At 45.0% G+C, this 26,858-nt stretch overlaps 1 protein-coding gene across 4 annotated transcripts in view; it reads left to right on the forward strand.

Annotated features, from left to right (window-relative positions):
• Window positions 1-961: 961 nt before the first annotated feature.
• Window positions 962-26,858, forward strand: part of DPF3 (double PHD fingers 3) — a 173,312-nt gene continuing 147,415 nt past the window's right edge. For 2 of the 4 annotated variants that reach the window (XM_009900602.2, XM_054161555.1), the window contains exon 1: window positions 1,049-1,077. Coding sequence is in view for 2 of the 4 variants with exons in the window: in XM_054161554.1 (XP_054017529.1) it covers window positions 962-1,077 (116 nt within the window). In the remaining 2 variants the exon portion in view is untranslated. Of the gene's footprint in view, window positions 1,078-26,858 lie in introns of all 4 variants that reach the window. The other 2 variants (XM_054161554.1, XM_054161553.1) reach the window with 2 other exon arrangements.

Genomic DNA, 26,858 nt, shown 5'->3' on the forward strand with positions numbered 1-26,858 from the left:
AAAACTTTTCATTTGCTTCTGTTCTTGTTGATGCCTAATTTACACTGGTGTGATTTTTGTGAACTTCAGTGGATTTACTTCTGCAAGTGAGATCAGGATTGGCTCCTCTTAAATCACTTAGGTCATGCTCCATAATTCATTTGCAAACTCCTGTAATTAGTTGCAGGTAAGCCCAGACTTCCTGGAGTTTGCTGCCTCCCCAGGAATGGACTCTGCCTGTGCCCCGCCGCACTCCCGGGGTCTAGCGTCTCGCTCTGTATCGCACCGCAGGACCACATGCCTGGTGAAACGCGGGTCAGGGCTCTTCCCCACCGTGTCGTCTTGTGCCTAAAGCGGGGCGGGGGCCATAGGACCGGTTCCTGGTGGACCAGAAGTTGGTCTGTGGGAGAGCCGGCGAGGGCCGGCCGCTCGGGCCGGCCGTCGTGCGTTATGTAAGGGCGCAGGGGCTGCGGGCCGGGCTGACTGACAGGGAAAGGGACATTCCTGGGGGAGGGGGAGCGGGAGCCGCGCACTCCTGGAGCCACTGCCAGCGCCCGGGGCTCCCGCAGACTCGGCGGGGAGAACGGCTCCCGAGCGAGGGGAAACATCCCGGGAGGGACTCTACGGGGGAGCGTTAGGAGCGACGGGGGCGCCTCGCGCTGGTTTCCCCGGTGGGGCACGCCGCCCGTTGAACGAGGGGTAGCAGCGACGCCGGTGTGAGAGGACGGGGAGCGAGCGCGGCTCTCCCTGTCACGGGGCGGCGCGGTCCGCTAGGGCTGGAGCCGGGCTGCTGCGGGACAGCATCCCGTCGCCCCCTCTGTGCCCCGGCGCGGCGGCAGCCCCGGTGGCGGGCGCTGCCCCTTTAAGACCTGCTCGCCGCCGGTTGCAGGCAGAGGGAGTGACCTCTGGGCTTTGACAGCTCCCCTAATAACTAGCAGAGCCCTGGCTCCGCCCGCGGCGCGCGATTGGTCGGCGGGCCGGTATGCCGCGCGCTGATTGGCTGGCCGCTTCCCCTGAGCGAACCTTTAGAACTCCGAGACACAATATTCTGTTACATTGTAGCAAAATGGCGACTGTCATTCACAACCCCCTGAAAGCGTAAGTAGGAATCAAAAATGTACATATTCCGCGTGGTTTAAATATGAAAAAAAGGCGCCTTTCCGGCGCCGGCTGCCAACCGGAGCCGGGTGCCGGCAGCCTCCCGGCGGGTCCCTCCTCCCGCCCCCCTTTCTGCCCCGGCGACCCGCTCGCGTTTTGTGCCACACAGCCCCGCGGCTCGCGCCGAAATTAACGAGGGGAAAGAAAATTTGTTCGGCTCGCTCGCCGGTTAATTGGCGCCCGGGCGCGGGGCGGGGGGAGGCGGTGGCGGCGGCGGGAAGGCGGCGGCAGCAGAAGCAGCAGCAGGCTGCCCGTCGCTCCCGGAGCGCAGAGCGGGGACGGCACCGGCGGAGTCCCGCGGGGGTGCGCGCACTTGACAGCGGTCCTGCCCCCGCGGTCCAGGAGGGCTGGCTCTCGGGTCGGCGGGGGAAGGACTGGCCCAGAGCGGCAAGGAGAGGGGACACACACACATGCTCTCTGTGGCCGCGGCTTGGAGTTGTCTCCGCGAATCTCCGCGGAGTTGGGATATCTCGTTGAGGGGGAGCGAAGCGGCCCCCGCGCTTCTCGGCTGAGTGGCGGGGGGGCGGCACTGGGCGCTCGGGAAGCGGGGCAGCAGGGGCACTGCCGGCACACCTCGACATTTGTGCGAGAGAGAAGGAGCGAAAGGGCGAGGAAGGAAAGCAGATCTGCGTGAAATGAATGACTGGAGACTGCCGGGCGTTGATCTGGGGCAGGAAGTCCGGAGATCTGTTTTGCATATGACAGGCTTTCGCTTTTCAAAGTAGCAAGAGAGTTGATGGTGTTTCCGTCTTGAGAGCGGGCACAAGCAGCCGGGGGCTGCTCAGGCGGGATTTGACCCGCTGCCGGTGGGGAATACACGGAGAGGGGGCAGGTGCCTACGTTGCCGAGATATCCGGGGTTCCTTGTCGGGCAATAAGGCCGATTCGAGAAGGGGACCCGCGGGAGCCAGTTGTCGTCTTCTGGATCGGGTCCTTTATATTCCTTCTGGTCGTCCGTGCATGCCGTTAATCCCTGAAGGCATTAGGGAGAGTGGGATTTGGCACCGTATACGAGGAGAGGAGCTGTCTTAACCTTTTTCAAACGAATTCTCTGCTAACGGGGGCAGCGCTCTCGCTATTAAAGCGGGGAAGCCGAGTACCTGGCGGTGACGCTTCGTTTGCACTTTCTGGCTGCGCTGAGTGGGTGGTTTTATACCTTGGAGTTTTCAGAGATTAAATTAGGGCTGCGAGGGTTTTCTCTCTCTCTTTTCTCCCCCCCCCTTCTCTCCTTTTCTTCCTCTACTCAATCTCTCCGGCTGGAGTTGGAAAAACACTTCAAGATTTTTCCAGGGATTCCTGCCGCTGTTTCTCAGCGATCCAGAGGGAAGGAAAGCCTCGAGCCGGGAATGGGTGCTGACATGTTTATCAGCTCTCTCGCTCCGTCCTGGCAGCAAACCTTTGCTTTCAGTTACCCGTTCTCCCAACAGCACCTTCTCCGCGGGGAGAGGGAAGCGACTTGTCAGGGGGTTAACCGAGGAAGTCTGGGTGTTCTCAGGGGGGGGAGCTGTGGGGCTGAACACGTTCTGAGCACGGCGAGGAGCAGCCGGCGTGCCCCTGATTGAGGACAAGTTCAATACTAGTGCGGGCGAGAGCAACTTCTCCCCGTGTGCCCCCGGGTGCCGAGGAGCGCACTTACAAGGGCCCGCACAGCTCCTCACCTGCGCCGGGATAAGCCGCCTACGCCCGTACCACTCGCGGTAGGCAGGAAGCCCGGGCTCGGTGGTCTCTGGGGACGGTGGAAGAGAGGCGGGGAGCTCCCAGGAGCCGGCGCTGCCCGAGGAGCGGGGCCGCCGCGGAGAGAGCACGCTGGGCGGCCGCCTCCCTCCCCCCGTCCTCCTTCTCCCTGCGAAGGACGGGACCTCTCCTCGCACTTCGAGGCACCGTGAGGCTGCCGAAGTAGCGGCGAATCTCCGGAGAGGGCGGACCCCGCCGAAGGGCTGCTAGTGTCGGAATGAACCGGGGCCCGATCCCGCTGCCGCTGAAGTCGGGGAGGGCAGGATTAGGCCATTTCTAATTAGCTCCCTTCTCCTCCCCTCGCTCCTTGGGGGGTGTGAGAGAAGGAAACAATAGACATCAAGTGCTGGGTTCGTTTTTCTCTATGTGCCTTTTAAAGTACTCGTGCTATGTGGAGGGAACAGAACTGGTACTGGCTGTCTGACACCACCTGCATTTTTTATTAACAACTTGTTTAATAAAACATTTCATAATTTTCACTTATTCTTTAAAGTTGCTGATCGGGAAACAATACACATGTACATAAATTATGAATGGGATAAATTAGGACAAAAGCAGTAGGACACATAATAGGGGAAAGGATTCAGTGCACAGTGTTTTATCCTCATGTGTCCTTCCTGACAATGAAAGGGAGCTGAATGACATTTGCATTTCCTCTGTCTGCGTTTTGATTGTATCTCAAAACCCACAAACGCCCCCTACAGAAACTGGCCACACAAAGGTTTTTCTCTGAGATGAGGGACAATGTAGAGGCTGAGAAATCCTAGCTCAGGTATCCAGCAGCTCCCTGAGTGTGCTTGTGCATTTAAATGTGTCCAAAATTCAGTTTATCTCTGGCACCTGGACACATACTTGGCTCTGTTCATGCTAGACTAGTTTCTTGGGTTAATGTATTCCAGTGTACCTGAGCATCTGTAGGAATACACTACATAGAATAGCTCAGTGCATTGAGTCCTTTATTAATGATTAGAACCTTTCTCCACCCAGCCTGCTTCTTTCTCCATCTAGTGCTCTCTTCTCACTTTTTGGTTCTCTTTTGGTACTTTCATCCCTTTGCTTTTCTCTCCTTCACTTCCTCTGATGATCCAGTCAACCTGACATGACAGTCTATTATTTCTGCTATTTAATACTTTGTTATTTACCAACATGGTCCTACAGGTAGAAATATTGGAGATCTAAGTTTAACAGATCTACAAGGGGAAGGATGCAAGTGTCTGCATAAACACATTCTTCATCTGCAGAAAAGGCAATGTTCTGATATCTTTGATGGGGCAGCAGCGAAGTGCTGAATTTGTTGGGTTGCTTTCTTCCACTAGTCTGTGTACCTGTCTGCATACTTTTTCTTTCCATCTTCTCCTTTGGATGTTTTATCATGGAGACATTTGAGCAGCACAGTAGAAGTAACAAATGCAGTTAAAAAGTTTTCTGAATTGCTTCAAATGTCAGTCAGAAATCTCAACGGGCTTTGTAAACATTAATTAATTAAACCTCTCAACACTCCTGTGAAGAAGGGATTATTGCCTTTGTTTTATGGATGGCTAAACTAGGACAAAGTGGTTCAGAAACTTTCTAATTTGAAGATCAAGTCTAGAATGCAGCTGTTCAACTTCCAGTCTTAGCATCTAGTCTCATTTCCTCCATCTCTGCCTTATTAGCCATGTGCATATGGTGCCATAACACATTTAATGTAATTAAGACCTTGTAATTTAGAAAGCCTTATCTAGAAGCAGAGCTGGGCCCTCCCCCTCCCCCCCTTCTTTGTCTTTCCTCCTACAGCTGACTTTTATTTCAGGTTGTCAATTAAACATTCTCACTGGAACATATGTTAGGCTGTTGCCTTTTTTGCATGTGACATTCCCTCACGCCATACAGCATGCTGCCTGGATGCTCACTGGAGGAGCTGTTGCCTTCCGGTAGCTTGGCCTTGGAGTAGCAGTGCTGGTGCTCCTGGTGGTCTTCTGCTCTCCATTATTTATTTATTTGTTTTAAATTTTCTTTTCTTTTTTTTAATGCTTAGGACAGCCTCTGGGACAGTGGGACAGAAAAGGCTAACTCAAGCTTGATTGCAAGACTAGGTTGCTTGCATGCTGACTCTGTTGCTGGATGACTTCGATGTGCTTGGGGACACTTATTCCCTGCCAGGTGTTTGGGGACCAGATCATGGCAGACTTGTGTGTACAGCTAGCGCTGACCTTATAAACCTTACCAGGCCTGTTCTGTCTCTGTGTTCGTGCTGCAGGCACACAGCAGTGGTTGGTTTTCCAATTGCTGTACCTTCTCAGATGAAATTGCCTTGACAGCTTGCTCTGACCCCTGTGCTGCCAAATGGCCATCCCTGTGAAGATGAATTCTGTGGCACGAGACACCTGTGAAGAAATGGTCTGTGCTTGCATCTCTGTTTCATGTCGGCAACAGACCAGTGCGAGTCTTGGGGTCTTGTATGGCAAGAGTATTTCATTAGTGATGACTCTGGCTTGACTTCAAGCTGGGGACTTTTAGCTGGAAGGTTTTGTATCCCATTACATGTTCCTGCAACCATCTCTACGTCCTGATTGAGTGCTGATGAAGACTGACTTTTTTTTGGTTTGTTTGGGGGGTGGCTATGTTGTTGCATAAACATCTGGTTGCTGATTTTTAATATTTAAGTGGAAGTAAAATGTGCAGTGCTGCTTTGAGCAGGTGGAAGCAATAAAATAGATGGACAGTTAGGTTGCTAGTTCAGCTTTTACAAGTGATGTGGAGGTGATTTTAATGTGGCTTTGCAGAAGGGGTTTTTCTTCTGCTTGACAGAACAGGGTTTTTGGGCACATTAAATTGCGTACCAAAATCCCCGCAGTGTTTCCAGTGTGGCTCTGATGTCACTTAAAAACCAAAAATGAGCCCTAGTCTGACCAAAACTCTTGTCTACATAAAACCTATCTTTTCTGCACCTGAGCATCAGCTTTCAGAGAAAATGAGGGATGAATATTGTTGTATTTATATGAGGAAACGTAAGCATAAACCCAAAGTCATTGTGGCATGGAGGAGCAAATTTAAGAGGACCTGGGGATGCACTAGTTTGAGTAAGGGAGAGTCTGATAAATGGTATACTACTAGTTACCGCATTATATCTGGGCACATGTGTCAGTTGCGCGAGGAGGCGTTACAGTGCTCTCCTAGTTTTGTTTTGTTGGTGTTCTAGCCTTTCACAGTCTGTCCAGCTGTCTGGATGGATAGAGGTTGTGTCACCAAATTGCTGCAGAAGAAAAAGTTTTTAAAACATATGGCTTGTGGTGTGTGGAAGCCATAGTGAACTGTCTGCGTTTTGCTAGGGAAGCCCAAGTGTATGAGTTTTTGGAGGGTCTAATAATTTTAAGGTAAGCACATGCCTAGTGGGCTGGGTATACAATGCCTGGTAGGTAGGATTCACAGTGTTCAAGATGGAATTGTTTACTCAGACCGTGCAGAAGTCCAGTACACAAAGCAAAATGGGGTTCTGTCTTTAGTCTGAGTCATGGTGAAGAGAATGTGGCTCATCCTTTGTGTGGCTTAATGAAAACTGATTTCTTCCTCTACTTTCCTAAAACTGGACATGTAGTATTGGAGGCCACTCTCAAGAGCAAGCTCTGTCCCTCTTGTATATCTTTCTTCTGCAATTTATGATATTTGACCTTACCTCTGCTGTCCCAAAATGAGGCATTCCAATGCCCCCATTGGCTGCAAATCTTTCAGGATTATTCTTTGTCAGGTCTGGAGTTTTCTCACCCTGGTTTGTCTTTCATGTCAGAGCTGAATTTTTCTTGGTAGATCAGTTTTACAATCTTGGTATTTATTCTGGGCTCGTCACTGTTGTCTGTATGTGATGTTGCCTTGAGCAAGAACCATCCCTGTGTTGTTTATCCCTGAGGACTTGCAGGAGTGGAACGAATCTGTTTCAGGAGTTGACATTTTTCTCCCTTGGACAGAGTGACCTCTGATCTGAGGATTCCCTGTCTGGGGGTGACATACTCCCACATGTGGAGAAGCAGCACCAAGGCAACATTGCTTATGGCCTGTTCCAAGGGCTTCATTAGTTCAGTACTGCACTTACGCTGGCTTTGCCTTGCAGTTTTGCCCAGGATGCAGAGACTGAGGTATGGTGATCACTTCCTTAGTGCAGGTCCCAGTTTCAGCACTGGCTTGTTTCTTTTAAGGAGAGTTATCAAGACAATCTAAACTAAAGCACACTTTAAAAATACTTCTTTTTCACATTTTTTTTTCAGATGGAAGTGTTTCTTTCTTGTGTTTGAAAACTTCTCTGCATTTGTGGAGCAAACCAAATGCACTGGAGTGGTGCAGTAGAGAGATGCAGAAAGTGGTTTTATTTTCTTCTTTCTTGTTTCAAAAGAAAGAACTGCCCAGTGTATTTTCACTGTCTAAACTGAGTGGCATGTAATACTAATATTGTAAGTCAGTGGCTGAATACTAATGTTTAAAATACTTATCTTTAATAAATTATTAGAAGTACTGTGCACTTATTGTGTATTTTTGTTATATATAGTCTATTTCCCATCAGGTTTATTTACACAGGTAATTCTGTTACTCTGTTCTGGTGAGACTTCACCTGCAGTACTGTGTCCAGCTCTGGGGCCCTCAACACAAGAAGGGCATGCAACTGATGGAGAGGATCGAGAGGAAGGCCACAAAAATATTGAAGGGCTGCAGCACCTCTTCTACGAGGACAGGCTGAGAGAATTGGGGTTGTTTGGCCTGGAGAAGAGAAGGCCCCAGGGAAACCTTTCAGTGGCCTTCCAGTACCTGTAAGGGGCCTATGTGAAAGCTGGGAGTATGACTGTTTACAAGGGCATATAGCAGTAGGACAAGGGGCAATGGTTTTAAACTAGAGAATGGTGGGTTTAGATTGGACATTAGGAAGAAGTTCTTTGCTGTTGAGGGTGGTGGAACACTGGACCAGATCGCCCACAGGGAGGGTGGAGGCCTCATCCCTGGACATGTTCAAGGTCATGCTTGATAGTGTTCTGAGCAGTCTGATCTAATTGCAGATGTCCCTCCTTGCTGCAGGAACATTGGGCTAGGTGACCTCTAGAGGTCCCTTCCAACCAGTGCATTTCGATTCTATGATTGTGTATTTTAAAGCTACAAGAATGATAGGAGGACTTGAACATCTCTCCTATGAAGAAAGACTAAGACAACTGGGGCTGTTTAGTCTGGAGGAAAGAGGGGAGAGAGGGAGAGTGGGGAGGGGATCCTATAAATGTCTATAAATACCTGAGGGGTGGGTGTCAAAATGAAGGTGATGGTCTCTTTTTGGTGGTGCCCAGTGAAGGACAAGGAGCAACAGGTACAAGCTGGAACAACAGGTACAAGCCAGAACATAGGAGGCTCCACCTTAACATGAGAAGACATTGCTTTACGGTGAGGGTGACGGAGCACTGGGACAGGTTGCCCAGGGAAGTTGTGGAGTCTCCTCCTCTGGAGACTCTCAAAACCTGCCTGGATGTGTTCCCATGTGGCCTGCCCTAGGTGATCCTGCTTTGGCATGGGGGTTGGACTCTGTGATTTTAACCACAGATTCCCAGCAGCTGTCTCAGGGAAGAATGATGCAGTATCTCAGTAGCTGCTGGCAAATATCTGTCTCACATCCCCATTCCCTCCAGTATGGAAATAGCATGAGTGTGTCAGCGTGTGTCTCAGTTTTCAGGTTACCTGCCTGAGCTGGGTGCAGTCAGAGTTGCAATTCCAGCTGCATGGGAGGTTTTACTGGCACCCCAGTACTGTGTAAGTGGAGGCTTCACAGAGAGTCAGTGGAGCAGTGAGAGCAGGGCAGGGGTGCGTACTGAGTGTATGGCTGTGATCAGCAGCCTATGCTTGCCAAATCCTGAGTCAGTAATTTCACATTCTGCTGAGCTGTAGCTGGGAGAGAGTCCCCTGCTCAGGTGGTGGGGACATTGACTACATCAATGCTCTTCTTTTGGTGAGAAAGGCTGGAACTGGTATTTAATATTGCTGTCCTTTGTGACAACCAACCTAACTGAAGATCATCTCTCTGTTCAAACACCACCATGAGTTGTATCAGTCTTTGACATCTGATGATGTTGTTCTTGCTTTCTGACAGTTTTTATAAATTAATATAAAATGCCAACTGTAGCATAAATATGAGATCTTAGTATGCAAAAGGAAGGGACCCCATACAAGACAGAAGACCTCCTTTATGACACAAGATACGAGGCATTGGTTTAGATGTTGTGCTAGATTCTCCACAAACACGTGGCTTAATGCTTCCTGCCTTTTAGGGTCTCAAAAATCTAAATAGGTTGGACAATGCAAAGAAAACCAGGTGCAGTACAGTGAAATAAGGCCATGCCCCGAGTTGGTTAATTCCACTCTGCCCTACCGCATCAGCTGGCAGGGCTGATTTGATCTGATCAGATGCGGGCATGCTACTTCTGCCAAAACACAAAGTACAGTGCTTATGCTGCTTTTCTGCTTTGAGTTGGCTTTGTGCTAGCCACAGGAAGATAAATTATGCCTGTTGGAACAAAATTTCCTCTTGGAAATGTTTTGGGCACTTTTCGTGTTTTGTAAGAGTAAGTGAACCACCAATGTCACGTGGCTGTGAAATTTTTGGTCTGGTTCTAGGAACTTTACAGTTTCTAGTGTTCCTGTAGATCCAGAGCCTGACATCAGTAGTCACAGAGTTGGGAGAAAAACTAAAGTGTCTGGAGTTATAGTTCAGGTAGTTTACCATCCAGTGATCAGGGCTATAAGGAATTTATGATGGAGACACAGAGTTAGTGTTACTTCTTCAAGGGAAAAGTAGTGCCCATATTTCCATTTCCTTTGAGGGCAGTTTGGAAGAAGGTCACCCATGGGTTTGTGATGGCTCAAGTATTTTGGTCTGAAGATTCTTTCCTGAGAGACTCTTTAGTCAACAATGGGGACAAATATATTTTATGTTTACAATTACTTTAAAACCTATGCAATCTGAATAAGGAATAATGGAAAGAGTGATTCAGAGAGCTGTACTACTGCTAAAATTCTTTGGTCTTGACCATGAATAAAAACTGTGTTGTGTCTGAGGCTGCTGTCCTCCTGAGTGTTTAGGTAAATCATTCACCAGTATCCAATATTGGAAATTATTCCAAGCCCACTGGTATCTACAAGCTTATCCTGATTGCTTTGGATTTTATTCTACCCCCCCCCCCAAACTACTGAAGGGTGTTTTGAAGACTGTAGGGGTTTGTGTTTGCTATGGGTCTTTATCCTGGAAATTTCCAGTTAACTAGCATATGTCTGTTCATGTGAAATATGGAATAAATCAGAAGAACAGTTTTAATTTAGAGATTAGTATTTGTTATAGTTGGGAGAGTACAGATTAAGAGTCATGCAAGAAGTGATGGGTGAGGTTTGGTGGTGGAAAAACTGTGATGAGCTCTTTCTCCACAGCTGTGGAGAAACCCTCTCAGTTCTACTTCTTCATCATGTCTGACTGACCCTTTAATTTTCAGGAGCTGTTTCTCCAAAAAGTCGGTGTCTTTCCATTATTTTGATGATCAAATGACATGTGGATGAAAGTGAAGTTAATAACTCCCTAGGGAGAATGGGACACTGAAGACTGCACTTCTCTCTCTTCTCCCATGTAGATACAAATGAATGGGAACTTGGTCAATCTAGCTGGTGTTATGTAGCTGGCAGAGGCACTCCTGAGGTCAAAATCTAACCAAATAGTATTGATGGAGGAACAATGTGGAAAACCCTTCTTAATTTCCTGTCACCAGACCTGATTGTTTTTGTCAACATTCTTAGCTAAATGTTTTATCTTCTCCTAGCTTTCCTATCCCTCACTTCCCAACCTCTTTCCCCCACTGACCTCTACAAGCACAGTCCTAGCTGTTGATTTATCAGGGCAGACTAGCTCAGCACTGTGTGGAGATTGCTTTTAATTAACTGTCTTTGTTTTTTCCAACCTTCAGGGAGCACCAGCCCTTTAATGATTTTAATATTTTATCTGGATTTATATCCACCTCGTGTTGTTTGTTGCTCTGCTTCCTCACATGTTCTTCCTAAGTCATTTCCCTAGACAAAATGTTTGTTTCAGGGCCCTCATATAGGATAAGGAGGAGAGTTTTTAATGGCTTCTGGACTGGAAGGATGGACTCTCAATGATCTACCTTGGTGTTTTGGAGGAGAATGGAGAGTATGAGATCATGTGTGATTGGGGAGTGTGAGGTGATGCATTTTGGTGCTACCTTGGAGCAAAATTTGTTTCAGTGCTCTGCCTCCATGCACAGGGAGAGGCAGCTTTGTTTTGTGGTTGCAGCCTGGCAAATCAGAGCCTACTACATTAAATCTGACCCCTGACTTGTTGTATGGTATAGATAAGCCGTGAGCTTATTTTCACAGTCAGGTATGAGTCTCGTGCTAGTTAGGCTGTGTAAAGGAGGCACTAATGTAATTACCTGTTGGTAATATGTAGCTACCTTCCTGTTCATGAGTATAGGTTCAAAGGAGAGTTCTTTACTTGCGGAAGACTACCGTGCCTATGAGTAGCTCTAACAAGTGAGATTTCTTCAGACTTAGTAGAAAGCAGCTATACAAAGATTCTCCCATCTGGAACTTTCTCTTTGTGTCCTACAATGAGGATTTCAAGAGGTTCCAGCATGAAAGAATTAGGACACATATATGGTATTTATAAGGTGTAAAGTATGTGTCACTTTCATGCCATAGCAGGCAAATGCTTTATAATCATGCATGATTATAGCATCACAGTCTCTTCTGTGGGATTATTTTCTCCAATTTTCTGATGAGAGGAATTGCATCCACTGACTGACTTGGTGATGGTCACACTAGTCACTCTGTCAACCACTGACTAAATTGGAGGTTTAGCAGACACACTGCTTTGCTTTTGGTGTTGAGTGTTAGGCAGGCAGCATATGAGTGAAGTGTTGAGAGTGAATGGGAATCCTTCGTTGGTAGCATTTCCATGGGTGAGCTGAAGTTAGGGGCACAGAGGAAGAGCGGGAAAGTGAGTTAAGACTGTTTGCCTGGTTCTGATGGAAGAAGCTCACAGATAAATATTGCTAAGCCATCTTTAACGGCAGCAGCTTATGCCTAGAGCTGATAAAGGAGCCGTTGGGGTGCAAAAATTTTACCATGGAAATGAACCAAGTGGCAAGTAGTTTTGCATTTCAAAACTACGTGCTGCACACCAGACAGTCTGTTCAGTGCAGTTCACGCATTGAATTTAAAGTCACTGGTGTGAGAACACTTTGACTCAATCGATTTTACCAGGCTCCTTGTAAGTATGTGTGAGTGTATTTAAAGCCCCTTTGTTAAAATGGCAGAAGAAATGAAGAAGTTCCCAGATCTAGTCCTCACTTACTGAGGACAGTGACTCTCGGACACCAGCTGAAAGGTCGTGGGTACTACTTGTCAAAATATTGTCAGCGCGTCGCTGCATAAGATCATCTTTGTCGCTGGTCTGGGGGTTGTGTATTTCCCATCTTCCTCTTCAGCCCATTTAAAAAGAAACCCCATACAATAAAGTTTGTTTGGAAGTATATTTTCCCCGTATTGTTGCTGTGATTCCACAGTAACAAACTCCTGGCATTCTCATCTGACCAGACTGCAAATGTATTTGGGTCGGGTATTTGTTCCGCTGAGTAGACCTGAAAGTAAATTCCCTCCTCCCCTGTTATTAACTTTCGAGTTTTGTTTCTGCAACTAACTTATCCATAAAGTCCTAGGGTTAGGAGAGGCTGTCTCTCCTGACGTGTTTTCTGAATTCCTCACTGCTAAACACACAGCATGCAAAGATGAAACCTGGCTGGCCCTCAAAGGGCATTCTATTTCCCAGGCTGCTGTTTCCAGCTACCTTCTCTTCCATGCACCCCTCTGAGGGGAAGAGGAGGAGCACATGAGGGGTGAGCACTCTGCCTTTGGGAAAGGCTCTGACCTGAAAATGGATTGCAATTCCAGCCGAATGGTTCCTTCCCTTGGTAACAGAATTGCATGCCTGGGCTCTGAGCTCTTTGCATTAATTCCATCTCTGCTAAAGTTTCCCAGTCAATTAACCATGTCCATCTCCTGCTCTAGCAGCCACATGTGCCTTTTCTGCCGCAGCAGGGTTTTGGAATGGTAACTCCCTGCAGCCTTTGCTGCAGCAGTTTTCCTCCAGCAGCTTCCCTCAAGCATGGTTATCAATCAGAACCTGTCAGGTTTTCCCCTCAAACACATCTATTTTCAGGGCTGTAGGACTTTGACCTTTTGCTTTTGTCTTTATAAGTACTATTTTTTTCCAATAGGGGCCAGCCCAAATGCTGAGTGCTAGGTCTTTACACAGATACAAAAGCTGCATGAAAATTTTGCTCTAATGTGAGAAGATTCTACTAAATCTGGACATTTCTCTTGGTTTCCATCATTTAGCCTCCCTTGGGTTTTAATTTTCCTTGTCAAAAAGGCCTCATTAAGCTGGCCAGTACTACTTGTGTGGTGTTTCAGGCATCACCCACAGTGCAGAGGTCTCCTCTGAGTAGCTGGCTAACAGGACTGGATGAAAGAGCAGTGAGTTTTTGGAGCTAAAGTGTCTGGGAGATACTCACCCATGGGATTTGATACAGACTATTTTTGAAGAGAATTCTGCACACCCTCTGGAAGAATGGTTTGGATTCTGGCAGCAGTGTTCTCTTGGAAATGCATGTAATGGTCCATGTTTTTGTTGCATGTTGTACTACCACCAAAGGTCAATTTGGGTTTAAAACAAGAGGCTATGCTTAATATTTTGTCTTGAGCATGAGGGCAAGCCCTGTCCTGTTTCTAGTGGATTGGTACCTGTATCATGCAAGCTGCCATCCCAGTTGGCACTAATTGGTTCCTGTGTGGGTACTTTGAGTTGAGAAGATAAAGATCAAATTGGCCACCGAGGCTTAGTTAATAGAAGTGTGGGTTCCTGGGTCTTACGTCCAGTCCCCTGGTACCATGTCAGATAATCCCTTTCATAAACTGAAAAGTCCTTGTCTTAAATCCCCACTTGGACTATTTGTTCCCATTACTCCTCTTGGGAGGGTTCCAGAACCCACTGCTCTGATGGCTGGAAATAGCATTTTAATCCCTAGCCTAGCCCTACTTGTGACCAGTTTATACCCATTTGTTCTGGTGCCAGCATGGAGTTGTTAGTTAAAATACTATTGCTCCTTCTACATCTTCCTGTCTACTATCATGCATTTGTATGACACTGTTATAAGGCCTCTTAGTTTATGTTTTGATCCACTAAACTGTCTGTGTTATCTCTTCCTTTCCTTTGATCACCAGACTCTTTATTGTCTTTGCCTTCTCTACTCCAGCTTGGATTACTCACATTCAGCTTTCTTGAGTGTGAGTAGATGAAGTAGTACTTTGTTCCAGGTAAGATTTCTCCCTCTACAGTAACTTTATTCTTCACCTCTTCTGGGATCACCTTGCTTTTGTATTTGGTTTTGGTTGCATTGTGCTGGTGGTTCATAATCATCTGTGGTAGACCAATACTGTTATGTTTCTTCCTCTGTCCTTTTGGCCATTGCCCACTAAGTGAAATTTATACTGAATTCCCTCCATCTAATTCTTCTTGCCTGATATTCTTTATTTCCTTGATGTCCCTTCAACTTGTGTAAATGCCTAACTTTTATCAGCACACAATTTTTTTTTGTCATTAATAGAAGTACTGAATAAGATCAGTCCCCAGACCAGTTCTTTCTAGAACTCTAGAAGTAGCCTATTGGCCAATTACTGTCTCTGTTAGGACTTCATCTGTGTCCAACCCTCATTCAGTGGTTTCTCAGTTATATCACCATACTTCCTCATCTTCTTAATTTTCAGTAGTTTCTCATTTAGGACTCTGTGAAACATTTTATGATACCCCAAATAGCTAAGAAGAAGATGTGTATCAGTATCTTATCAAAGTGAGATGTCAAGTTACTCTGGTAAGATCCATCTTATTTGTTTCCTTGTTCTACAATGTTCTTGACTCTACAGGCTGAGAGAGATGGTGGTGTTCAGTCTGGAGAAGAGAAGGCACTGGTGAGAGCTTGTAACAGCCTTCTAGTACATGAGGGGACCTACAAGAAAGCTGGGGAGGGACTGTTTACACGGACATGTAGCAATAGGATAAGGGGCAATGGTTTTAAATTGAAGAAGGGTTGATTTAGATTGGACATTAAGAACAAGTTAAAGAACTTATGAGGGTGGTGGAAAACTGGTGGTGGGAGGTTGCCCAGGCTGGTGCTGGAGGCCCCATCTCTGGAGACAGCTTGATGGGATGGAGCTCTGAGCTACCTGATCTAATCAAAGATATCCCTGCTTTACTGCATGGGTGTTGGACTAGGTGACCTTTAAAGGTCCCTTCCAACCCAATGTATTCTACGATTGTATGACTTTGCACTTAAAAAATGTGAGTAAGCTCTAGCTCAGTTAGCCCTAGTGAATTTGCAAGGTTTGTGTTCACAAACAATTAATGAAGAGTGGTTTATTTTGCTATAGTGGTAACCATGATTTGCAGTATCTGTTTGAAGCACTTACTGGTAGATGTATGCTTTCATGTCACAGTTTTTGTGCAGAGATTATTTAGCATTTATGCCTTGATTGCACAAACATCTTTGTGGCTTCCACCACAGTCATCCCACTGAAGCACAGCATTCCTTTAGTTCTTGGCCTCTAACGAGAGTATATTTAATCTATGTACCATTCTATGTGCAGAACAGCTAACTTTTTTGATCACTTTCTTAATGTCTAAAGAATATTACTTTTTTTCCTCCCCTTTTTTCTTTTAAATAGCTTTTGCAAGTTCTAAGCCATGACTTTGGCAATTCTCCCCATACTTCCAGACCTTTAAGATCCAACTTTTTCTACTGTTACTACTGTTTTCTGTTCCTGAAAGACGTCTAATTCTGATGTCCTTTTCCAAGATAATTATTCCTCCAGTAGTATCTCTGGTCTTCCCACACATGTTTCAAACAATTTTGCGTTCTTTCACTTAAAGAAAATCCTCAAGTTCTGCTCTGTTCCACTCCTCCCAGGTCTGAAGCACTCAGGAACACGTTTGAAGTACTTTGTGATGGTGATGGGAATTATACAACTTTGTACCTATTCTTATAATATGGAAGACTTAGACTGTGTTGATCTAGGGCAAGTAAGGGCAATTCCACTTAATAGTAACTTGTTTTACACAATTAGATAATGCCTAAATGTGGCTTTTGAAAGTTCATCAGTGCAAAACAATGTTGTGTTCAGAGTTGCAACTGTAAAGTAAAAATCCAAATGAGCAGCTTAGAGTTGTTTTGTTTTGTTTTGGGTTTTTCCCCTTAAATAACCTGGCTCCACTTTTCTCTGATGTTATTAGTCTTATTCAGACACAACTGTGTGTATGCATAATATATGTATGTATTTGTGTGTAGAGAGTACAGATGGTGTTTAGGAAAACGTGGTATTGTTCCTTAATCAATGCCTCGGCATTTGAAACATTTCCATATACTTCGTACTGATTTATAGCAGTATGTGATTCAACTCTTTCCTACTGGTCAGCCTCAGAAACTCATATAAATAGGAAAGAATGATACTGCTTTTTTTTTTTCTCTCCCTCCCTCCCCTTTACTAGAAGACTCTGGGAACTTTTGAAATATTACAGAACCCTTTGGATCGATGCGTATCCCAGCAATGCCTTGCATAAGTGACCTAAAATTGTGTGATCAAACCTCTTCTCCCCTCCCCATCCCTAGAGAGTTATTTGTAATTAGACAAAATGAGGACAGAATATGCATAAGTATCTGTTATGCTGGGATTCCTGCCCAGAAAGCAAACTAATGGCCTGAGCTGGCCATAATCTTTTGCACCCTGTGTACTATTGACAAGGCTATGGCTTGAGATGTTGGGAGTTCAGGAGCGGGTTTTTGCTGCTGTCTTACGGTAACCTTTCTAAATTGACTGTTTTCCAAAACAAGTGGAACCACACAGCCTGTATTTTACTTGTCGTTTGTTGCTGGGGACATTTTGCTTGTAAGATGGGGCCTGATTCTTCAATTTCATGCCTAATGCTGTGGAAGTGAGTGTAAATTACTGCTTCTGTGGTTTGGAAGTGTTTCACCTTCACTTTGCCCAGATGTAAATGACCACATGAAGTACAGGGCAGTGGAGAGCTGGGAACTGAGTTGCTGGTTATTTTTTTCCATTTCATCTAGCAATTACTGCATGTCTCTGGCTGCTCAGGGAAAGGGACAGCGGAGTTCGGTGGACAAATTCAGCTCTCTATAATCAAACTAAGTAGCTCTTTTGAAATCTGTGACAGGTTGTCTAGTCCTGTGATACTATGCAATGCAAGAGGATCAGATAGGTGTCACTTCAGAAATCTGCTTTATGTGCTGTCGCCATTTTCTCCTTTCTTCCAATGCATATGGTAGGTGTCAGCTCACCCCTCACAGAATCCTTGTTTTTCAGTCCTCTGTTAGGCTTGTGGGGTTTGCCTCATGACTTGGCAACAGTGAAGCACAAAACCTGGGTGCTTATGAATCTGTCAGTCTTCTTCAGATATCCCAGCCATTGGTAATCCACTGATGAAAAGCTTTTCTTGGAGCAGGCGGGCAGTCTCTGTGCTAGTCTTCCTCTCTTTCTTTGCTACAGTGTCCTTGGGGTGAATGTCAGTGAAAGTGAGAGAGGTGTTTTGATAAAAGAAGGGGCAAGGTCACACAAAAAGCATGCCCTTCTGCATGCTCCCAAGGAAGGTTTCTATCTGGCCAGCATTTCCATTGCTCTGCCTGGTGTAGCTGAATCAGGAAGTAAGAGAGCCAAAGCCATGATGAAATGCGATTCTTTTTTTGAAATTATGTCCAATTTGGCATCTTTCTGAGCTGAGAAAGTTTGGCTTGCTTTCCTTCTTCACTCACAGTAATTTGCAGAGTGGGAGATTTGGGGTGAATCTCTGTTTTCTGTGCTTACAAGGCAGCAGAGCTTCTATGGCTGGGCTGGAATGTGTTGTTTCAACACACTGAATGTGAAAAAAAAACTTTAGCTTCATACAGACTGTGGTTTTTGTTTGTACTCAGTCAGTGTGATTTCACTGAAGTCCAAAAAGTTATGCCAGTGTGAGAGACAAACCAAGTCTATGTTATTTCAAGGCAGCCGTACTACTGGAGAAACATTCCTTTTAATTCCCGGCCTTAAATTTTCAGAGTCTCCACTTCAGATATTCAGTAGCGTCTGATGCTTATAATTTGGTAGCAAATACTGGCATCAGCAGCCACCTGCATAATCCTTAGCATCAATCTATAGCTTAATGTGCAGGACAGGCAACAGATCAACAGATGACTTCTTAGTAACAGGGAGGGATCAGAACAAAATCCTGGATCTCAGCACTTCTTGCGAGCTTCAGAGATTGAATCTGGATCTGAAGTTAAATGTCTTTAGTCGACAGGATCCAGACACCCACATGCTTTGGCAGAGCTCAGATCCCAGTTTTGTCTACCTAAAGAATTAAAGTTCTTCTCTTCGTGTAGATTCTTCTGCTAGTGAGAAGGAAGGGAAGGGATAAGAGAGAAAATATGACACATTGGCAGACCCGTCTTTCAATACTGTGTTTTTCAAAGTTTTTTCCATGAGACGTCAGCAGCTCTTAAAAATCACAGGGAGAGCATACAGTTGTCAATGAGCCAGAACGGTTAAATGCTTTTAAATATTTGAGTTGGGTTATTCCTTCACCTTTCTTTCTCACAAACATGTCTGGTAAAACTCCAGTAATGAAAACACTTGCCTGGGGAGGGGGATAAAATCCTTCTCAGCAAATAAATGATGGTGACATTTAATCACATCATAATAAGACTGTTAGCGATGGTTTAGGCTTGGCATTGAACATATACACAACATTTGTTCTTTTATATAGTATTGGTATTACATAGTAAAAATAGCACAATTGCAAAACTCATTTGTTACCCTCGTGCCAACTTTGTTCAGCTGCCAGTTGCTGTTTGAACTTCTAAAGCAATGTTTCATCCATATGCTATTACCAACTGTACAATTCATTCTCTCTGCTTCCAAATCACCCTCTTGTGCCTAAGTAGTTCCCAGTTTGAGATACCTGTAAAACCACTTCTGTCAGGTAAGCTGTGCTCATCCTGGATGGTTCTGTACTTCAGGGTGGTAAAGAGCTGCTGCTGCCTTTAAGTTTCCTGGTGCACTCCTGTGCTGAAGTTTGTTATAGGTGCTTCACTCCACTGAGCTGTTTCAGGATGGTCCTTTCCTGAAATGCTTATCTTTCTAGTGAGAGATTTGGAGCTGCTCTGCAACATTTTGCATGCTGTATATTCTCTGTTTATTTGCTGCCTGTGAAGGATGCTTATTGTATAATTTCTCAGGTTAGTGTAAGAGCAGGGGTTCTATTTTGAGCAAGGAAGAAACAAAATCAGGAGGGCAAACCCCACAACAAGAGCATCCACAAGTGAACACTACAACTAAGTAGCGTTACACAGTGCCAAGTGGGCAGCTGGTGTGCAAGACTCCACTGGATCATACTTCAACTAGTTTTGAATTAGTCAAGAACTCAGTCAAAAAGTCAAAAACCCCAGGCAAATAGGAAGGGGGAAGAACTCTTCTCACCTGAAATGGTGCTCCCTCAGGTCAGGAACAGGCTGACATACAGACAGACCTGCTGCAGTATTGTCTTAGAAGGTTAGAATTCAGCTGCTGAAGGCACAAGTAGATTTTATTTTAAAACCTTTTGAACTCTTCCCTGGTCCTGCTGTTACAGTTAAACCATGCCTTATTTTAGGAAGGTTGCTGCTTTCTGTATTTCTTAACAGGTTCTCAGGTGGGGAACTTGAAAGAGGTAGGAAAGAATCAATATGCAAGAATTATTTTTGTAGACTAGAACCTGATCCCAGAGAGAGGGGGGAATCAGTGGGCTTTCACACTGGGGAGGGCACCAAAAGGAATACTCTTAGAGAGATCAGAGAGGAACCAGAAGTGCCATTGGTTCCTAAAAAGTAGAACTTACCTAGGAGCTACTTGTAATGGTTTTGTTTGCTGACAGGCCTCCTCAGACCTTCACTCCTTTTACATATTTATAAACATATAAAATGTAACAGTGAACTTGATTGTCATGACTGGTATTAGACCCAATCCTTATTCATTCCAAGATACCACTAAAGAGTCCTAGGGCTGGTAGACCTTTGTTTAGTGGGAGATGGTTTGAAGGATGATGAAAGTAAAGTCATAATGAAATTGTTACTACACAGTAGGGGACAGTGCTCACGTGAGACATTTGTTTTTCTGCTTTAATTTGGCAACACACATAGCAATAACTCTTGCAAAATCACTCTTCAGCATGCTTCTGTCAGGTATCACCCACTCCAGTGGCACCAGCGCTTTCTGGGACTGCACTAAAGAGACTTGAGGCTTCCTGGCAGTGCAGTCAAAGCTGCATTTTGCCTCTCCAAGGGTGAAAGGCCAAGGCCAGTACTGTTATGGGTGTAGGGAACGGAGAGGTAGAAAGAACTGGAATGGAGTACTGAGGGAGGATGAGGCCTGCTTTTCCTTTTCCTGCTGAGTGGGTAGGAGAGATGGGAATGGCACCTACAGCTGCAGAGCACAGCTTTCCTCCAGTGCCTAGCCACTTCCAATCAGTAGCCACTACAACATTCAGCCTTGGTTTCCAAATGGCTTTGAAAATGTTCTTCTCTAGAAGCTTTTAAAATAACTAATGTGTCTTGGGAAGTCCTTCAGAGGCATGGTTGGTTAAAACCCTGAAAACACAGGCGAGCAATATCTAGTTGGATCAGTAACTGGGCTTGTGCTGCCTGATATTTGCAAATGGTCGGCAAAAGAAACTGGAGAGGGAGGTAGCAAACTTAGCTGATAATACTAATTATATTCCAGGTAGGAAAAAACACAAGGTTGCTGTAGTATTGAAGAAGGACCTCATGAAACTGGATGACTGGGCTCATTAAAATGGCTGATTATGTTCAGCTCAGATAAATGTAAACTGAGGCATGTGGGGAAAAAAGATCCCAAATTAACATATACAACAATGGGTACAGAATTATAACTGGCACTGAGAAGTTTTAGAGTTATAATAGGTGTACCAAAAGATGAGCTTTTTTGCTCAATAAGGGGCAAAGATCATGGTGAAATAATACTAAGAGGAAAGGGAGACAGAAAGGAAGAGATGCAGGCTGCCTGTTAGGAGTTGGTGTGAAAGGAATGAAAACAAACATTATTACCCTGTCACTAAATACATTCAAGGTTTGCTGCATCTTGAACACTGTGAGCAGTTTGGTCCCCTTGTCTGGAAAAGGATACAATAAGCTCAAAGATGTGCTGAGAAGGAGACAAGGATGATCAAAAGGAATGACTTCCATATGAGGAATTACTAAATTGATTTGGGTTTTCCAGTCTGTAAAAAGGCTTCTGACTCCCTCTATGTGAGAGGTTCATGAGATCAGCAGCATCATGGAAAGGGCAAATAGGGGATGGATGTTCATTCTTTCTCTTGAAGCCAGAAGTCAGGACATCAAATGAGATTATCAAGAGGCTGGTTCAAAAGGAATAAAAGCAGATACTTTCTCATTAAATATTAAATAAAGCTGTGGAGCTCTTTACAATAGGATGTATGGGGTATTAACTTTACCTGGGTTTAAAGAACAGCAACTTCACAGTAGGAAAATCCTTCAGTGGCTATTGAATACCAAGATACCTGAATCACAGATTGCTAGAGGTTGAGAGGATATACCAGTATATTTCCTACAGAATATCACAATATCCTGTCCATATTTTGTGCATCTCCTTAGGGATTCCTTACAGACTGAAGCTTGAGAGAAAGTTCTGCATTAGATGGACCTTTAGTCTGACCTGCTATGGCCATTTTTAGGTTTCAGGGGCTCTGGCAGTCACATAGCACTTAGTGTTGCAAGAAAGGTCTTGAGAAGTTACAAAATAAGAGACCCAGAGATGCAAGATGGAATTATGATTACTGCCTGAATAACCAGAGCTTTATTTTGCTCTTTGCAACGTTTGCTCCTTCATGTCAACCCTAGGGGGAAATCTGTGTGCCAGTTCACCCAGGTCTTGCAACAACCTGAGACAACCTGTTTATTAAACATACTCTTTGGCTGCTATACAGAGGAAATGGCATGATCCAGACTGGTAATGCAGAGACTTGCATTTAGTTTCTGCCTACACCATTGACTTTCTGTATATTTTCAGCCAAGTCCTGTACCTTGTTGCTCCTCTCTTTCCGTGTGCAGAGAAGAGATAAAATCCTTTACATCTCTCCTTGAAGTGCAGTTTGAGATTAATGTTTGTAAAGTAGTAAATAAGTACTAAAAGTTGTAAGTAAAGGCAAAGTGTTTGATGCTGGTTTGTGTAATAGACATTGCAGTTAAGAAATTTGCTGTCTTCAATGTCTGTTCATAGGCCTCTTGTTCAGACTGGATAAGAAGTAAAACTCATGCTCAGATTCATTCTAGAGGGAAAAAACCTGAAGTAGTTGTTTCTGTACTTATTAGTTGGTTTGGGGTGTATATGTCAGAACTGGCAGGGTAACCCCCTGAGAAATATGCAGTGGTCTGATCTGACTAGAGGAAGCGTTCTTTTCTTGTCCTTTCTGTCCTGTTGCACAGCTTCTTTTTGTTTTTTGTGCTCTCACCAGGTCACTGTTTATGGGATGAATTTTCTAGTCAGGTCTCACATCCACAATCATAGATGACCTTTGCTCTTCCATGTGGCTCTCTTTCTGCTCCTGTGGCCATTTGCAGATGTGTCTTATAAGTTATTATTTATAATGAAAGGCAGCTGATGGCTCTTGCATATAAGGTGGCTGTCCTCTCCTCATGCTGTGCAGTAGCATACCTGAATTGTGATGAGAGGGCAGAGATGCTCTTGCTCAAATTTAACTGCACCAGAGACCCCAGAACTTGCACTGGTGTTTGCTACTGAGCTAGATGGTATAAAATTTCAGGGGTACCTATCAAAAATTCTCAGTGTCCAGCTGGTACCTGTGCCTGTACTGTGCCTGGTACCTGCCACTTCCTTACATCAAGTTTTGGCAAGGAGGTATGCAGGCATGAATATAACAAATCTTGTCCCTAACCTTCTCTATGCACGTTGTAAAAATGGAATAGGTTATTTAAGGCTTTCTGTCCTTGAGACTGACTAAAATCTGTCAGGAGAAGTGACTCAAATCTACTTGATTTCTGAATTTCTGGGAAGTGGTTTAATTCTTGACTCTTGTTGCTGTTACATCTGATTCCTGTGGTCCTTATCCTGCTCTGGTACAGTTGGGGCACTTGGATGTTTCAGTTCTGTCTTCTCTCTTTCCCTACTCATGACCCTGGTTTTGCTCCTTTTTCTAAGGGAGGAGGCCGTCTAATTTGCTGTGTTCCCACACAGGCTGCTCCACAGCAGACCTGTCTTTACACAGGAGTGGCTGCTGCTGTAGATCAGCGGAGTGATTAACAGTTGCATATTAGACACTTGATCAGCATCTGGCACTTGATCCAGGATGCTGTACACATTAGGTAAAAGACATTTAAAAAGATCCATCTTTTTCAGTGCACTAGCTAGGTATTGGCACAGCTTCCTACAGTCAGGAGGAAGCTCTTAATGTCCTTTTTATGCAACAGCATTCGAGTTCTTAGAAATCACGTTTTTGAGAAATCTTTGGAGGTGAAACACAAACTTTGGCAGCATGATCAAGACCTACATGATCGCCTTTACTATTGGGATTTAAGTGCTGGGATTGCATCAGTCCTCTGTCTCAAAGCTGTTATGGGTCATGAAGTGTGGGAGAGGACCCAAATAATTGTGCAAACCTTGTCTAAGTTTCACTAAGAAGCTTCCAGGCACTTTTCAAATGAAATAGCTGGGGTTGTGAGGTTCGTATGGAGAACCTTGCTGCAGCGAAAGAAATTAGCAGCTCCTGTCAAAGTATGTGCTTGGTGCTTGTGTATGGAATATTGCTGTTGGGTATGGGAGTAGTCACAATGTGAATGCAAGTCTCCATTGGAAATGTTAAGTCAAAAGATGTGCAATTGCTGCTTGATATCACTGTGCATTTCCATTGCCTGCCTATGGGTTCATAGGGCCACTACAGGTGGCTGTGAAGAAGACATGTGTGGCTTGTGAAAGGAGGCCTGCAGTAAAAGAAGAAACAGCATCCACCAGTTAGGACAGGACTGTCTGCAGGCATGACCTGTAGAATCACAAGGCATGGGGCACAGACACCACGCTGATCAGTGGTTACTGGCAGTCCCTAAATGTCACTATTTTCTCTCAGTAAACTCTGCCCATCTCAAGGTCTTGCTCAAGTGAATCCAGCCACTGCTCTGCACCTAAGATGGCAATAGTAACCTGTCCAGATTTAGTACAGCAACCACTCCCCTATGTTTTGTTTTATTCATGATATTCATGTTATTCACCCTGAAATTGGTTTCCTATTACACTTTAAACCCCTTGTGTGCCAGTTACAGCTATGTTACTGACTTGGGGGAAAATTAGTTATTTGAATGACATCTCTCTCTCAATTTTATGTGGTTACCCCCTTGCCACATAAATTCTGCATGATGGCAGCATACCCTCTTGCTCTTTGCATAAATGTGGAGAGGTACCTAAACACAACTTAGAAAACAGTTATTCTATGCTATGCAAACAGTGACTGTGTGCAAAGGGCATTCACTCCAGCCCACACCACCAGTGATAATGCTTAGAGGGTGGTCTTCTCTCAGGCTTCCCTTGTTAACTTTACTTTGGATTGTCAGTGCAGATTGCATTACTTTACTATCTGCTCAGTGACCAAAGGCATCCAGTTGTGAAGCAGAATAACTGATTTTGAAAAAGAGAAAAACACAAGAAAGCACCTAGTCTAAAGCACCTAGTTTAAGATTGGTCATCTTTTGAGCCAAGTACTAAGGGGTGTATCTAATGCTTGAAGTGCCCATGAAAGTGGAGCAAAACCTAGAAAAGTGAAATTGGTGATTCAGTATTAATAATTCAGTTTACTGGAGCAGTGTTGTACCTTAATTTCACTTTTTACCTTTCTTTGTGTGTAATCCCAATCAGAGTTATAGTTAAAGATTTTTATCTACCTTTTGGGTATCTGAAAACTATCTTCTGTCAGTTTTAAGTTAGTTGATAACATTGTGAAAGTGTTAGCTTTGAGAGTCCCCTCCTGTAGCTCATTTTTAAGGGGCTCAGGAACGCTCTCCTCACCAGTCTTCCAAGTGCAGCCCCAGTTTTTGCTCACCTGACCTTATTGTTCGTTGAAGAAAATGGAAATATTTTGATGCCTTAGGATATCCTATTTCTTTAATTCCTAGGAAAGCAAAAGTGAGATGAGGGAATCTAAGCAACCCCCCAGCAAAGTGCAGTGATGAGTTACCACTTCCAAATTTTAAGAGCATGTGTCAGTTCTCTCCTCTTCTACTAAGAGGAGTAAGGTGGGGGGGGCGTGTGTGTGTGTCAAACTTTCAAGTCCTCTGGAAGGTGTGGAAGCACATTAAGGGCTGACTAAAGGTGTTGTAACAGAAGGAGACTCAGAGTGGACCACTGATGGGATTCTAAGGCAGAAGTGTTTTGCTGTAAATGGTCTAATAGGGAAGGCTCTGCTTTGGGAAGTGACTGGTAGAAGGACAGTGGGAAATGAATAGCAAGTAAGGTAGAGATGTGATAAGGTAGAGAAAGAGGTTTTGTAGGCCGGAAGGGAAACAAAAACACAACAATACAGACTGTAATACAGATTAAAGAGATTTCCTTTAATTAAGTCCTTTAAAAATTGCTAATAACTAGAAATCAGTGTTGTAGGTAGCTCACACTAGGCTGCGATTTCACTGCTCTAATTGAGCAGGTTCTGACATAAAGAGCATACAGCTGGCAGTTGCCACTGGTCGTGGTCCCAGCTACATCAAGGGATGGACATATGTTAGCAAATGAAGAGCTTGAGAGCAATAAGCTATCCACAGTGTTCCTTGGAGAGGATAGCTTATGGGGCCTGGTGAGATATCACAGAATCACCAAGGTTGGAAGAGACCTCAAAGATCATAAAGTCCAACCTGTACACAGACCTCATGACTAGACCATGGCACCAAGTGCCACATCCAATCCCCTCTTGAACACCTCCAGGGATGGTGACTCCACCACCTCCCTGGGCAACCCATTCCAATGCCTAACGGCTCTCTCAGTGAAGAACTTTCTCCTCACCTTGAGCCTAAACTTCCCCTGGTGCAGCTTGAGACTGTATTCTCTTGTTCTAGTTGCCTGGGAGAAGAGACCAACCTCCTCCTGGCTACAACAACCCTTCAGGTAGTTGTAGACAGCAATCAGGTCTCCCCTAAGCCTCCTCTTCTCCAGGCTCAACAATCCCAGCTCCCTCAGCCTCTCCTCATAGGGCTTGTGCTGGAGGCCTCTCCCCAGCCTTGTTGCCCTGCTCTGGACATGTTCAAGTGTCTTAATGTCCTTCTTAAACTGAGGGGCCCAGAACTGGATGCAGTACTCAAGGTGTGGCCTAACCAGTGCTGAGTACAGGGGCACAATGACTTCCCTGCTTCTGCTGGCCACACTATTCCTTGAGCATAACATTGGGATTTTGGATGAGAAGTCTTAGATCTGGAAGAGCATCAGCAAGGCCTCTTTTCCAGGATGAAAAGTGGCAAGGTAGAGTTTGGGAAGGGTTGTAGTGGGAACAGTGGGAGGGCATACATGGCAAAGAAGAGTAAAACACAGCTTCAGTAGTGGGTGCCAAAGCTGGTGATAATTATATACCTATTCCTGAGAGGAGGTATGAGTCAGAGACCCTTGTGCATTTAGGTTTTTAGAGACTAAATGGGTGCCACAGGTCAGGGGATCTGATCACTTTCCCTCCCACTGGTAATGGAAGGAAATCTCTTTCTTTCTACTCCTCCCAGTGAAGAGTAAAGGCAGGAAATGCAGTGGCAGCCTTGCTGGAAAGGGTGAGAGACAGTGTCAATGATGCCTTCTGCACCGGTGCATTGCAACATGGAA

This window comes from Dryobates pubescens, chromosome 5, assembly GCF_014839835.1.
Source record: "Dryobates pubescens isolate bDryPub1 chromosome 5, bDryPub1.pri, whole genome shotgun sequence".
Lineage (NCBI taxonomy): Eukaryota > Metazoa > Chordata > Aves > Piciformes > Picidae > Dryobates > Dryobates pubescens.